The sequence below is a fragment of the Mytilus californianus genome, unplaced genomic scaffold, assembly GCF_021869535.1.
Source record: "Mytilus californianus isolate M0D057914Y unplaced genomic scaffold, xbMytCali1.0.p SCAF_3, whole genome shotgun sequence".
NCBI classification, from domain to species: Eukaryota; Metazoa; Mollusca; class Bivalvia; order Mytilida; family Mytilidae; genus Mytilus; species Mytilus californianus.
The window spans coordinates 28,014,455-28,031,001 of NW_026262679.1; the positions used below are offsets into that span (position 1 = coordinate 28,014,455).

Here is a 16,547-nt window from a genome sequence, read left to right on the forward strand (position 1 = left end):
TACACAAGTTGTATTTTTTAATTTTGGAAATAAAAACTTATCAATTGCTTGACGTACATTTAATTCTATATTCAAAAGTTAATCATTAGCTGCAAGTGTTTTCAAAATTAACGTGGCATTTATTTATAATTAACGTTCAAAAGTTCAATTACACTTGTTTCAAACTTGTTTAAGCTTCAGTGTGAACACGCTTTAAGTATTTTCATGCGCATACTCTCATTTCCCATACGCAAACAGTAGACTTCAGTCTTCGAACCCTATTCAGATTCAGATTTTATTCTAATTAATTTCTAAAAAAATCTATTGCAGTGGACGTAACTTTAAAAAATGTCACAATCAATTGTTCAAATAGTAAGCGAGATCATGAAACACATTTTTGAACTAAATACTCTAACGCTGAGTGTGAATAACTGTTGTTTCGTTGGTCGAGGAGTTTCAGAGGAATTTTTTGGGGACAACGACGGACGACGGACACCTAGTGATGACCATATAGCTCACAATGGTTCTTTACGTCAGATGAGCAAAAACTAGGCCTATTTATCAGTAAAATAAAGAAAAAGGGAAAATAAAATAAAAACAGCTCTGTGTGCTATATCTTGATCATGAAGCAGCTTCTGTCCCAATGTTTTTGAAATTACAGGAAGGTTTGGCAGAGTTTTTTTTTTTTTTTTTTTATAAATTTTAGCACAGACTGTACCAAAATGCTGATTGCATATAAATACTACGTTCATTTCTTACGCTAGATCGTGAATTAATATTTCGATTATATATAAGAAGCTTATATAACTTAAAGGCTTCCTGAAATTCCATGCCGGTTTGAAAAAAGGTAATTATTATTTTAAACCTACACTAGACTATAATTGTGAAGTCCAAAAAAAAAAACACAATTTATCTGTAAAATTCGGGAAAATGGAACAAGACTATTTTTAAAGTTTGCTACAGATCATAAAATAGGTTCTGTCAAAGTTTTGTGAAAAAAAATGCATGAAACTTTAACCCCAGACTGTATTTAAATGTTGACGACGCAGACGATGCCAATGATGACAGATTCTAGGACTTTATGTGTCGCCTTCGCTACTTTCATTTCAGTCGAGAAAAAAGTAAGGAAACGATCAAAGATAGATATTCTCTTAGTCACTATTTCATAAGAGTTTTATGATAGATTGTCTTTTTTAAATTGGGAAACTAACAGAACATCATATCCAATTGTATTACCTTTGTATGCTATACGTAGTAGTTGAATAAATAGTCGGGAAAGGTGAAAATAAAATAAGCTTTTCATGCATGGCTGATATGTTAACAAGCAATGTCAATTTTCGTACTTTACGATAATGGGTGAATATTAATGAATTTTTTTAAACGGAACAAAAAAGAAAATGTGTTAAATCAAAACTTAAAACTATAAAATAAATTTGATTATGCGGTATGGTTCATTCCGACAACAAGTTACCCTTCATGTTTTGTACGTTCGTCGCTTATCCGTACACTTTAATAAAAATAGTTTTTATTACCTAGATTTTTTAATGAAACCAATTATTTGAATATTTTTTATCAACCTTTACATTTTAAAGTTTTCTTCAGTCTAGTTATTTTAGATATATTTAAACATGGCTTGTATTTCTGCACTAAACGTCCTCTGTTACATTCGAGGCCAACTCATTGATAAAAACAACCTATTTTAAGCATTAAAGGTTAAACCATAGCTGAAAAAATATCTGTGGTGATTCTGACTAATAGATCCAAATACATAACATTTTATTTAACAAGTACAGTAAATAAGAAACACACATCGTGTTTAACAGAGACCTTAAATGGTCATAGAAGATACATTTAGCCCTTCGTTCCGTTTCGACAGTTTACCATGTTTAATCATTTGAGAATTGTCGTCTTAATTTGTTTGAATACAGTTTATGTCTTCTTTATTGAAACAATCATCATTACTTCGTTTTTTTACAAATAAAGGTAGATTGTCAACAGCTCTGGGTACTGGGATATAGTACAATTCTGCGTCTTTATTCTCAAGCTTCCAGTCGCAACTTTTGCACACTTCCAAAACAAAAAGTTTTAATACTAATTTGGCAAAATCTTTTCCTATACAAGTTCTTGGACCACCACCGAAAGTGGCATAATTATATCGGGTTTCTAAATTATCTGGTGTTATCCTGTCGAAATTGGGCAGGTCATCCCATCGATCTGGTTTGAATACGTCTGAATTCGTATAAAGTGGTGACGTATGGTGAGTATCCCGTATACCATAGGCAACAGTCCAACCTTTCGGTATTTTATAACCCTGAAAATATAATTAAACATCATTTAAATTCAATTATGTAATAAATAATTATATATCTATATGACGGATGTGGCAATAGACACAGCTAATCCGTAGTCGTCCAAATTCTATTCATATACCTGATCTACAGTGTTATGTAATGTAGACAGACAAATATTTCACATGCCGATATAAAGAGAATCAAGTTTAACCGATTTTTTATTTTTTTAACTTGACTACTTGAAAAATAGTAAACATGTGTAACAAACGATCCGGAACTGATAATTGTTGTGGGTGTAATAAAACAGAAATTAAATCCCAACCTCTTGTGCGTATTAAAATTGAAAATATTTAAGAATCGATCACAAAGTTACATAATGCAGTGTAACTCTTCTAGCTGCTTTACATTATAAATATTGTGTGCAATGCATAGTCTCTCAAAATGGTAACTGTAAGCCGGTTTTAAATGATAGTGGATAGTATAAAGTAAGCCCCATAATATTACATTCGTTTAAAACTATTAAATACCCACAAAATATTTAACATAATAAATTCTTTTAATAAATTTGAATATACATTTTTGCTCTCTTTTCTGCTTTTTGCTCAGTATAAATTTCAATAATAGCAAGCGAATGTTGATTTAGTGATCGCAGTTTCGAGCCAGCTTTAGACATATCATATTTGGTCACAGGTTCGGAAATACGCCAACATTTTGTTAAAACCTTAAAGTTCACATATGAATCTCACAGTGTGAATTTTATTTTAAGATTGATGATGATGATTGATGGCTGCTTAACGTCCAGCGGCAAATTAATATGCATATTCAGGACGAGAACATGTTAATGTAATATGAATATCAACCCTGCTTTGTACTAGACCGACACGCTGAGCTAGTTCACAAGGTAACAGTCTGTAGGAAGACATGCTACCTTACCCGGACACATTATTCTGACTCCAAGCCGACCAGTCTTTGCTCTTACTACTTAACGCCGTATGCTTAGCAGAGAATCAGCAAATACCAATTTTAAAGTCTTTGGTTTGACCCGGCCGGGGTTCGAACCCACGACCTCCCTCACTCGAAATGAAAACGCTACCACAAGATTAAAGGACTTAAGAAAATAGGCATAGTGTGAAATTAAGTCAGGGGAAATTGGTCCTCATTCTTTAACGGCCTTGAATGAAAAACTGTCGTAACTCACGAGTAACCGAAGGAGATTACAATATCAAATAATATAACTTGTACCTCTAGTTGGAATGATTTAAGCACCTTCCTATATCCTGCTCCAACAGGGGGTGTCATGCGTAGAACCTCTTTGGTGACATTGTACGCATATTTGTATTTTGGAAGATCATTTAAAGTCAGAATATCAAGATCATCTGATCCTATTTCCTCTCGTACTTTATGAATGACATTTGGATATTTGCCAAGAAACATTAGACAGGAACACATTGCACTGGAAGTCGTATCATGGCTGGCGAACATCAGTTCAACAATTGACTCGCATGTTTTGAATCGACAGTTTTCTTCTTCTTCTCGGAGAAGGAAATCTAAAGCACTTACACTCTTTCTATCGTCTACGGGAATGTTTTCTAATTTTTGTATATTTTCTGCAATTCTTTGGATTAATCGCTTTTTTGCTTTGAGTGCCTAAAAAAGGAAATGTATCTAAATTATTTTTATGTTTTTTTCTTCAAACAGCTTTAATAACTTTGATTTAAGTATAAACAACAGATATATAGTATTGTTCATTTTGCATCTTTTATACGTGTGACAACCTTTGCGACATGTTAAACGGAAAATGTTTGTGGCAATATTCCTTTCACCACATGTGTCGATTAGAAAAAAAACAATTGAAGGAAATATGAAAACGCTAAATAACAGCCATGGCAACAGAAATCTATCTTAGAGACTGTGAAAATAAGACAACGAGAAAACTTCCCATCGTGTGTCGTGGTGTAGCATAGTAGTCTTTAAAATATTAAATAACGGGGTGACTGGAAATTCAATGAAAGGAGATGTAGACAATGCGCCAATGAGGTGACCCGACAAATATTCTAATATTTCAAATTAATCAAGTTATCAAAGGAACTTTGTTTATTATTGATGTTTTCTTCTAAATAATTGCTTAAAAAAGCTTATATCTTACAAAAAAGTGAAGCTACCTAGCATTCACCTGAGCGGCGGTACTCCTTTAAGTGCATTGGATTCCGTTACTTACACATTTAAACAACTCATCGACTACTCAATAAATTATATCTTAAATCTGTGAAGTTATCAACAAACGTCGGCAGTTGACAAATTATATAATAAAAAAAACAGGTTATCGCAATATAATAGCATGTATGTATATATAAGATCTCACAAAACATGTTTAACCCTGCCGCATTTTTGCGCCTGTCCCAAGTCAGGAGCCTCTAGCCTTTGTTAGTCTTGTATGATTTTTAATTTTAGTTCATTTATATGTTTTGGAGTTTAGTATAACGTCCATTATCACTGAACTAGTACACATTTTTGTTTAGGGGCCAGCTGAAGCACGCCTCCGTGTGCAGGATTTTCTCGCTGTGTTGAAGATCCATTGGTGGCCTTGGGCTGTTTTCTGCTCTTTGGTCGGGTTGTTGTCTCTTTGACACATTCCCCATTTCCATTCTCATTTTTATAAGAGTCTATATATCATAATATATACAAAGAGACATGTTCCTGTCTATACTATTCATCGTAAGGAATCATGATGCTGTTGTATACCGAAATTCATGACCTTGGAAGCAAACACATTGTTGGAACGTCTGAGTGTTGTTCATCACATCTGTCGAAAACTTGAAGAATTGTAATACGTCCGGTGCACTATTTTCAGTAAATAAACAGTAACAATACGAGGTCACCCTTCAGAAATATAGTGCGGATGATGAGAATCGATAGCTAGATAATTATAGAACTAGTTCTATAACAATACTAAACACAAATATAACTGCAGCGTGTTAATTATTGTCACCGTGGGGTGTTGATCAAAATGAAACATTACACAGAAACGTCAGGAAAAAATGTAACAATAGAAAACTGTATGTGTTGTTACAACCCATTTGTTGTTCATGTTGTTATCCTAAATTTTGTAATAACTTTATATCGACGAAAATCAGGATTGAATCACCCTTCCCAAGGCGGAACCGTCCTAGAATCACCCCTTTAAAAAATAGACCTAATCCTAAAATACGATTAAACGGTTTATTCCTCCTATTCCCTATATTTTAAAATCTGGTATGTTATTTGTAAAAATCCATGTAGGAATGGGAGGAATACTTAGATAAACACGGGTTTAAATCGGATTAGGTTGTAAAAACATAAAGCTAATTAACTTCAGGTAAATATCCATAAAACCTCTTGAGTTTTCTTCAATGTCCAATTTGAAAATATCAATAGTAGAAAATGTAAAAAAAATGTTCTAACAAATGCATGTTCTTGTCTCATTGAAATTGTCCTGTATCCTTATTTTGTTTTATTCTATTTTTCTATTTTTTCAAAATTGTTGTGTTTATTTTCTCGTGTCACGAATGAAAAGTTTTCGTCATTGAGTTAATCCATCAAAAAAACAAATCAAAATAGATTGTTACAAAGTCCCAAAAGATAGAGTTTACTAACACAATGATGTAAGCTGTATTTAAGCACCATATTATACTTTTAGGACTACTAGCTGAGTAACAATGAAAAATATCATCCTTATACATGAGAGAAAAATATCAAAACCACTATAGGCAGTATAATATGTTTAGATATGAGAATTTATCATAAATCAGTCCTTCTAAAGTATGAATTTAAGTTCTACCTGAGCATGTTACATGTACATGAACCATTAGAAAATTAACAAAATGATGAATATTTTTAAATACATTTTTTTACATTTAAAATAATATTTTTAAATTATTAGAATTTATCACAAACCCAGTCCATATAAAATCATTGTGATCTGGAACTAATACATGAATTGGTCCTATTCATAGGTCATAGGTGCAGCATTTGGGTACGGTGGACTACTACAGAAGTATCTTACTTTGAGTGATATGAAGTGTAGTTTAAATTTGGCTTTGCCTATTCAACCTTATACTTTTATAGCATTTATCCCAGCATCAAGGCTATCGTTTATTAAGATTACGGTTCAAATTTCAAACTATATATGTGTAATATGTATAATTCAATTTGTTAAGCCTTTTCTCCCTCATTACTTTTTAAAGTTAAATATTTGGAATTTCCTTTTATATGAATTTAAAGTACATTTCTATATCTAATTTTCTATTTTATTATCAGTAATGCATCCATTGTTTTTATCTTAATATTCATAATTCTTCATAAATACATAAAAAGGGGGGCACCAAAAAGGGGGTATTTTTTGCACTTATTTACCTGAACATGAATTGCTTAAAACAACAAATTGCCTTATAACAACTGCTGTTGAACTTTGATTGTATATTATATCTTTATTCTCATAAACCAAAATCCATGGTACAGAGATATTATAAACATTAATAATATAACATATAGTCAGAATTAATACAAATGTATGATCTACAACCAGAAAAAAGAAATTCCAGCTTATATAAAAGTTATTAAACAATGTTTCCCCTAAGAGTCCAATGAATAGATGGAATATGCATTTTTAAAATGGTTTATTCAACCTATGCCAACATTTTGAAATTTAGGTATAAAATTGTATGAAAAAAATGTTGGCATAGGTTGGCAAAATTTAGCAATATTGTACGACTTGTAGCTTAAAAAGTAGCGCGGTGAATGATACTGAATGAAAGAGCTCTGTCAGAGCTCTTTCATTCAGTATCATTCACCGCGCAGTCTGTCACAACTAGTAAAAGCCAATATATATATAAAAGTTTCTTTATTATTTTTACGTAAAAATTATATATATATATATATATATATATATATACACAAGTCTAAATTGAAAACAACGTTTAAACCTATGATTGCGTTGGATAAAAACCGCAAATTTTATACGTGTGCATGCAATAACAAATTTATAGAGGGGTCTAAATACAGCACAAACAACATATAATATATATATAATTTATACCTAAAAATAATAAAGCAACTTTTCAAAAATGAAATTTTAATTTAAATATAGAACACGAACCAATGGCAAAGGAAGATAGGCGCTGGAAAATAAGTCCAACGATGAGAGAGCAGAGACATGTATACATGTGTATGTATGTCTCTGGTGATAGCAACCAAAGTTTTAAAGCTCTCTATTGTCTTGGCACACACGAGATTGTCTGGTATTCTATTCCAATCGGAAACTGTTATTACAAAGAATGACTATTTATATTGGTCAGATTTACTAGATGGAATTTTGAAACACCGGCTGTTGTTTTAGACAAATTTGTCTCTAACAATGTTTGTTGTTTTATAGTCACTAAATTGTTTGGATCTTATTTGACGTTTTGGTCTCTCCTTAACTAATACTAAATCTAGCGGGATAGCTGGTACCAACTCCCTTGCCATCTTTATTTTATGTTTTTTTTTGTAATTTTTTTATTTTTTTATTTATATATTTTGTTTTAATTTCATATTTAGAACAACAAAATTTTGCAAGTATTTTACCATACAGAAGTGTTCTTTTGTATTATTTTTGTTTATATTTTTCAAATTACATATTTACTACAACATAATATTGCATAGTATTTAACTGATGTTTATAATTGTATTAAGGATTAATTTTTAAAGCTTTAAAATACTGACTGTATTTCACCAGTAATTGATTATTAATTGTTATAACAACACCTATTGTTTGTAGGCATAGATTGAATATATATTTTTCAAATGGAGGCATAGGTTGAAGACACCTTTAAAATGTAGGAATATCAGGAAGACACCCGATTAAACCTCTGTTTAAACATTATTGATACCATGTCACTATTATCCCCAATTTAGCAATATATACATTATGACTTGGCAAGTCTATTCACATCGGTTTTTCATTTCACCCAGTAAATTACAAAACATTATACAAGAGAAAATTACAACAGTTTTATAATCAATGATAATATTACGTAATCACATTACACACTTATAGATAAACTCTAGTCTTTATATAAAAAAAATCTTTGTCTATGGTAAAAATTCAGACGTCGTTGGAAAGAAAAATAAGTCAATGTGTCGTTTTGCTCGTAAATTATTGTCTTATATCTTCATTTGAATAGTTTTACATGTTTTGAAAATCATGAAGGATTTGAAGATGGTAACACCCATGACATACGACACTCAGATTATATCAAAATAAAGACTATTAGATATAAGCGACAGAGTTTCAAAACAAAGGTTGAGGAGCAATTTAGTCTGGAAGAACGTGCTTTATTTATTAGTTGTAATTGGCTTTGAACTAGATTTCAGTAACAGCGAGTACTCTTGTGTCCATTGTTTTTATGTTAGTTGTTTTTTATCCTCGTACCGATCTTTTGAGTTAAGCCAATTGAAACAGATTTTTACAGTTTGTTTACTTATGGCGAGCTGTTACACCACTATCCCACTGGCGTTCACAAACATACTTAATTCCGCCACATTCTTTATGTGCCTGTTCTAAGTCAGGCGCTTTCAGTTCGTCGCTCGTGTAAGCACGAAACACACGATTTGCTTTTAATCAGATTGGATGAAATAATTTTACACATAGCTATAGAAATCAAAAAGTTAATCAGCGCTATGCAGTGTAGAAAATTTGATACAATATTGTCCGTTAAACAAGTTGGCACATCTGGGGTGTAGAAATTAAACTCCACGCCATCGAAGAAAAAACATTTTCAATTGTCAAATGTCCACTACCCCATCAAGAATTACCTTTTTTGGGGTCTGTCGTTTTCTGAACACAGAACAAGAATATAAAAAATAATCAGTTTAATGGGTGTGCGATCATTTAAAAACCTGGGTAATTGTACTATAAGCATTCTGATGTTCTTACCTTGTAAAGTCCAAACCCAGGCAATTCAATCGGCAAAGAAAACATGTTATGAACCATTGATTGGTAAATTGAACTAAGTTCGTTCCCCATTTCATCATCACAGTCAAAACCGGCCAAGCATTTTGCTGCTATGATAAAAGCTAGATTTCTACATTGCGGGTATCCAAGAATGTTTCCCTTTTTACACCATTCATCTATGAAATGTTTTATTGTTTTTCTAATTATTGGTATATGTTGATTTAATGCATCTGGTAGAAATAGATTTATAAGCAATCTTTTCCTTTCTTTGTGCTCGTGAATATCGTCCATCATAGACAGTGCATAAGGACCGAGTACTTTCCGAATGCTCGGTGGCCATTGTGATGACACATAAGAGTTCTCTGACATTAGAATTTTGCGGAGATTGTGTGCCCCCGAAACACGTATAGTTGGTCTTCCAAGCACATGTGTCCTATATACGTTACCATATTTATTTTGACGTGATTTGTAGAACTTGTCGTTCTGAAAATGAAAAAAAAAAACATTTTACTGTATGTCAATACAGAACATGTTTATTGTTTTGCACCAATCATGTACAATTGTTTTTAATTTAACAGCAAAAAAAAAAACATGAAGCAACTGGATGACACATAAAATGACTTGTAGATTTAAATTTAATTGTTTTAAAATTTTTCTGTTAACAGTTTTTTTTTATCCAATAAAATCGTTTTCAAGATAATAAACCCATAAAAAGGGCTAAAGTTCATGAAAATTTCTTTACATACAATAACCTCAATACCGTATTGGCAAAAGTAGCTCATTTTGATTACTGTCTACGTGAATAAAATGTAACCAATTAATACGCAATGTTAAACAACATTTATAAACAATGGTAATATACCACTCTGTTAAAATACATTGACTTGTAAGAATATTTGAATGCAAAATGCAGTTGTTGAATTTGTTTTATCACAGGGTAGTGAAATCAAACTTTTCGACCACTAAAAGAAAAATTGATTTGAATAATTCTGTATTTGCTTAGGAACAATACTATTTTTCCGAAGATGAATGTATAGTATTGTATTGGTCTGGTATTGTATGGTTGTTTGCTGTGTTATCATGCATTTCACAATGGGATATATTTTTCAATTCATTTTCATACCATCAAAGCGAAAAGACGAAAAAACGAAACGCGAAAAGGCTAAAACGGATAAAGTTGAAAAACGCAAGACAAAAACCACACATTTTCTTTCTTTAACTGTCTGAATTTAACGCTTTCATGCAGTTTTGATTATTTGTAATGTTCGTGGACGTCTTTTAGTTTTAATCATATGTAATGTTCGTGGACTGCAGTCTTTTAGTTTAAACTATATGCAATGTTCGTGGACTGCAGTCTTTTAGTTTTAATTATATGCAATGTTCGTGGACTGTAGTCTTTTAGTTTTAATTATATGTAATGTTCGTGGACTGCAGTCCTAGTTTTAATCATGTGTAATGTTCGTGGACTGTAGTCTTTTAGTTTTAATTAATGTAATGTTCGTGGAATTGTAGTCTTTAAGTTTTAATTATATGAAATTTTCGTGAACTGTAGTCTTTTAGTTGTAATCATATGTAATGTTCGTGGACTGAAGTCTTTTAGTTTTAATTATATGTAATGTTCGTGGACTGTAGTCTTTTCGTCTTTTTCTTGTGGTCCTGGTGTCGATGTCTACCTTTTGCTTCATAATATCAATAGTCCCATCCCCTTTTATAATGTATTTACTTCGCTTATATTAATTTTTCAAGCCTTTTTAGAATTTATGAATGGCATTAATGCTAGGAATAATCTGTTTTATGAGAAATATTTTATCTTAATACCAAACATTTCATGAGCATGACCTTACATTTCCAATAGACTATTTCTCACTTACACGATCAACATGACCTTACAATTCCAGTATAAGGTTTCTCACTTGCACGATTAGCATGACCTAACAATCCCAGTAGACTATTTCTCACTTGCACGATTAGCATGACCTAACAATTCCAGAAGACTATTTCTCACTTGCACGATTAGCATGACCTTACAATTCCAGTAGACTATTTCTCACTTACACGATCAACATGACCTTACAATTCCAATAGACTATTTCTCACTTACACGATCAGCATGAACTTACAATTCCAGTAGAAGGTTTCTCACTTACACGATCAACATGACCTTACAATCCCAGTAGAAGATTTCTCACTTGCACAATCAGCATGAACTTACAATTCCAGTAGAAGATTCCTCAATAACACGATCAGCACGACCTTACAATTCCAGTAGAAGGTTTCTCACTTACACGATCAGCATGACCTTACAATTCCAGTAGAAGGTTTCTCACTTACACGATCAGCATGAACTTACAATTCCAGTAGAAGGTTTCTCACTTACACGATCAGCATGAACTTACAATTCCAGTAGAAGGTTTCTAACTTACACGATCAACACGACCTTACAATTCCAGTAGAAGGTTTCTCACTTACACGATCAGCATGAACTTACAATTCCAGTAGAAGGTTTCTCACTTACACGATCAGCATGAACTTACAATTCCAGTAGAAGGTTTCTCACTTACACGATCAACATGACCTTACAATCCCAGTAGAAGATTTCTCACTTACACGATCAGCATGAACTTACAATTCCAGTAGAAGGTTTCTCACTTGCACGATCAACATGACCTAACAATTCCAGTCGAAGATTTCTCACTTGCACAATCAGCATGACCTTACAGTTCCAGCAGACTACTTCTCACTTGCACGATCTTCATTTTAAATCTCAAGCGTTTCAATTCTACCCACTTTAATATAAATTTCTATGAATTGATAAATCCATTAAATATTAATCTTAAAAAAGAAATATTAATTCTCAGTTTTGTTGACTTCTTTACATTGCTCATGTGTATAGTTAATATCTATTATTATATGAAGAATGAAGATGAAACAGAAAGGTTATATTTTACTATTTATTGATAAATACTCAACTTTAAATATTTAATCCATTGCAGGCGTAAGATTATCTTTATAAAATGTTAAATTTTAACGATGTCATTTAGAGTGATTTAGTAACAAATATGATCTCAATAAAAAAGCAAGCATCTTGACGTCAGTCACAGAAAGATGTTCTTAATCATTTTTGTCTTCCTCTTAAATTATGAGTTGTGGCCTCGTTAAACAAACTATTTGTATATGCCGGCTTTTTAATTTGACTAAACTAAGTGGACTAAATGAATGGAACCATTTAGAAATTCAACTACAGTTCTCGTAAAATACGATATAAAAATAAGAAGATGTGGAATGATTGCCAAGAAGACAACTCCCCACCAGAGACCAAATAACGTAGAAGTTAGCAATGTTTAATTTCAACGGCTCGTAAATGACGTCCGAGTCAATAAGAACAACCAGCATGGTTTCATAATACAGAATCATTCCTAAATGGGTCCATTCGACCGAGACGACTGTAAATCTGACATCCAAGTTCCCATTTGAAAATCAAATACTAACAAACGAACAAACAAAATGAAATAGGGAATAAACCCTCCTTTTTCCTTTTTGTCGAGTGGGACTATCTGTTCACCAGTTAAGTCAATATTCTGAGCTAAAAAATATGCGGGATTAATATCCATTCCAGTTTATTTTCTTATCAGCCTCCCATCTCATTGATTGTGAGATGTCGTCCTTAAATGACCTCTAATATCCGGTACTGGCCATACAAGTCATGCGACAATAAGACAGACAAATGAGGTTTATAATATTTCTTTTCGTATCTTACCTTTGCACGTTTTATATAATACGTTTTCGCAAGCGATAGGAGGCAAATATATAAATAAGCATTTGAGGTATCTTTTATATGCAGAAGACATGATCTTGCGGTGCCTTTGAGATAAACCACAATTTGCACAAAAAATTCGTAAGGGGTTCCGCAGAACCCTGTGTCTCGTCTGCGATTGGTGCTCTCAGTGTAAAAGACTTAAAAAGTGAGTCCAGTAAAATACAGAATTAAAAAAAAAAATCAAACTTTTTCTTTAGATGCTATTTCTTGGTCTTGAAGATTAGCTTCTGTCCAAGTTTCATAACAATCCATGAAGGTTAACAAATTTATCATGTCAAAACAATTTATTCCAGACTGTCTGTAAATGCTAACTGTAAAAAACGAAGTCCATCTATCAGAAAAATACTAAAAATGAAAAAAATATATTTTCAAAGGTTTGCTTCAGACATTACCTCTTAATCATTAAAAAGCTTCTGCCAAAGTTTCAAAAAACTCTAGGAAGGTTTGACAAAGTAATTGATGTGTAACAAACTTTAATCCAAGACTGTATCTACTTGTTAACTGTAAAAAAAAACTTAGGTAAAATACGGAAAAATAAATTTTCAAAATTTTGCTCTGTATACTGTCTTCGGTAATAAACAAGATTCTGTCCAAATTTAATAAAATTCCATGTAGGTTTGACAAATTTATTGATGTCTAAAAAAAACTTTAACCTCACTCTAAATCTGAATGTTAACTATAAAAGAATAATAATTTCGCAGGCTCGACAAAAAAGATTAAATGAACTAAGTAGATTTGTAGTCTGTTGAGGACGGTTCCCGCTGGCTTTTTTCAAGGTTATGCATTGAACATTTTGAGTATTTATTTACTTCTTGTTTAATTTGCATACAGTTCAACTGATATGAAAAATCAATAGAAATCTTTTTCAGGCCAAAAATATATAATTTATATCTAAATAACATCCTCACAGACCTATCTTAATTTTACCACAATTTTTAGTTCATTCGTAAAACTATTGTTAATTTGAATTTCAGCAGCGAACATAATAATATTGGTTTTAACATAAGCTATTGCTCCCAAATACCATTTTTTTAACTTTTTTGAGAATTCAACGGTTAACTCAAACTATGGAAACTTTCTTTCTTACATGTCTAAAGGACATACCTTTAACATTTATATCAATGGGATTTTGAAGTTTGCTCCCCGAATGTCGCATATCCATCTAAGGGGACGACACCATTTGATATTCTTAGGGTGGGGTGGAGTTTGGGAAGGGCAGGAGGATTTTCCCGGATTGAATATTCATTTTCATTTGTTGCTACGAATGCTCATTTTTTGGTTGCGCGAAAAATTATTTTCATTTTTGTACATAATTGTTTTCTGCTTTTGTGCTGCAGAATATTGATTTTCAAACTGTCTTGTGCAAAGTTATTTGCTTTATTTTCTTACCAGGCCAAGTTAATCATTTTTAAAAAATCCTCCTGTCCTAGACAGAACGTGTGGATAAGACAAATAGCCGCTTCCAAATCGATAAATCCTATTTCTTCGCTGCAAATTCCTCATCTTCAGTCGCATTGACCTTTCCTTCTTAAGTGACAATCTCTTTACATTTCTTTGTTTAATGACTTGTAAACATAAGTATTAACCTTACAAGTAATTCCAATGACCCAACTATTTCGTCCATACTTTTGCAGTGTGTGATTTTCCGCGCGAAATGCACACGTCGTTAAGGGTCGTGTTTTACTTAAATGTAATGTAATAATGGTCAGACCGGTTCTTTTTATATATCAGTGTAAACGCACTAGATTTAATAAGATTGAGATCGATCTTTCTTGTGCAAATGTTAACACGAACTGGTCTTTTTAAGATCGATTCAAATGACGATCGGTTCAATTTCGTGAGAGTGAAAACAGGAGCAGATCAAGGATTTTTGAAAGGTTGGCCTTAATTCCCGATAATTGAAAATATACTATCGAGCGGAGCGAGACGAAAAAAAAATGGACGATTTTAGAATAAAAATTCATATATATCAGGAAATTCACGAGATTTTTTATGTTATTGGCGATCAAAGGGGCGTACGGCCTCTGCGCCCCCTAGATCTGCCACTGGTAAACGGGGTCTTAGTGACTTATATATGTCTTACCTTTCTGATGAATTCAATAGTTTCTCCAATGAATGGATATCCTAGTGTTCCTGGTGGAATCGGCAGATGACTGAGTTCATTGTCCGTTACGCACCACAGGGTAATGTAATAATTCCAACAATACTTAATCAGCACATGGACTACAATACAGCAACCAACAAGAACCAGACCCCAACACAACACACAGTAACAGAAGATATACATAGACAAACTGTATATAAAATCAATAAGCATCTTACAACAAGCTCGGTGTGCTGATAGATAATATTTCCATTTTAAGCGTAAAATATTTTATATACGAATCAATATTTCCCCAGAGGACCGCCTACAAACAATCCTTATGACACATTTAACTTTCCAAGTTCATCCTCTGTAGGTCATTTCACCCTAAAAATAAATTTGTAAGACCGACACTGTTTGTAGCCTGTATACACGATCATATAGTGTTCTTGACCTTAAATATGTATTTCCATTTAAATATTGTATAATTGTTCGTAATGTGTTAGTATGTATAAGCTCTTTTATTGTGTGTGTTAAACAAATGTTTTAATCTTCAACCACCGTTAAATAGGGTAAACCAGGTAGAAGATGTTAAACAAATGTGTGAATGAATCGTAGTATACACGAACGAGGTTAATCAAGTGCAACAGTGCTATTTTTATACGCAAACAAACACAGCACAATAATAATAAAAATATCATCACCCTGTACACCAGATACACGTGAATCCTGACGTTTACGCGGTCGACTTTAATAAACTTTGAACAACTGAGAACAGCTGTCCTCAGTAAATTTTTTAATGCTATAAATAGAATAGTTTGCTTAAACATATTTTATTTAATGACTCAGAGCAAGATTTTTTTTATATTTACATGCACATGTTGAAAAGCTGATATTTGTTTTGTTAAAATATACTTTTTCACGTTTTGGTCTTTTAGAAAATGTTGTTTGTGCTGTATTTAGACCCCTCTACCAAGAAATTTGTTTTGCATGCACACGTATAAAAATTGCGGTTTTTATCCAACGCAATCATAGGTTTGAACGTTGTTTTCAATTTAAAGTTGTTTATATATATATATATATATAAGTACGTCTGAACCAGTGACGACTCTACAACAGATCTAACATCGTTGGGCTGTTGTTTAGACGAATTATATATATATATAAAATGTCTGAATAATAGCCAACGATAAATCTTACGGGGCGATGGATCATATAATTTATGATACAGTACACTACAAAATATAATATATAATAAGCAAGTCTAAAATGGTATGTAACATCACCAAAATCAAAGTACTGAAGTACTGAACATCGGATGACCGCAAGTTGTGGTGGATAGTCACAGGCACTTGTCTCAGAAAAAATAAATTATATCTATACCTGAAAGTTATGTTAAGGTACATA

General features: G+C 32.3%; 1 protein-coding gene across 1 annotated transcript; it reads right to left on the reverse strand.

Annotated features, from left to right (window-relative positions):
- Positions 1–1,738: 1,738 nt before the first annotated feature.
- On the reverse strand, positions 1,739–15,686 carry LOC127734287 (cytochrome P450 26A1-like). Its single transcript, XM_052244116.1, has 4 exons — positions 15,141–15,686; positions 9,223–9,723; positions 3,513–3,917; positions 1,739–2,290 (listed from the first exon to the last, which is right to left on the reverse strand). The coding sequence occupies exons 1-4, from the start codon at positions 15,372–15,374 to the stop codon at positions 1,889–1,891; spliced, it is 1,542 nt and encodes a 513-aa protein (XP_052100076.1). The 5' UTR covers positions 15,375–15,686; the 3' UTR covers positions 1,739–1,888.
- Positions 15,687–16,547: the final 861 nt, after the last annotated feature.

What these genes read in the sequence shown, in the direction of transcription:
- LOC127734287 (XM_052244116.1), bottom strand. Translation starts at nt 15,374, where the DNA reads ATGCTTATTGATTTTATATACAGTTTGTCTATGTATATCTTCTGTTAC. An exon ending in CTGGGTTTGGACTTTACAAG is followed by an intron (nt 3,918 to 9,222) that starts GTAAGAACATCA and finishes TTCCTTTTTTAG; the next exon opens with GCACTCAAAGCAAAAAAGCG. An exon ending in TTAAATCATTCCAACTAGAG is followed by an intron (nt 2,291 to 3,512) that starts GTACAAGTTATA and finishes TTATATTTTCAG; the next exon opens with GGTTATAAAATACCGAAAGG.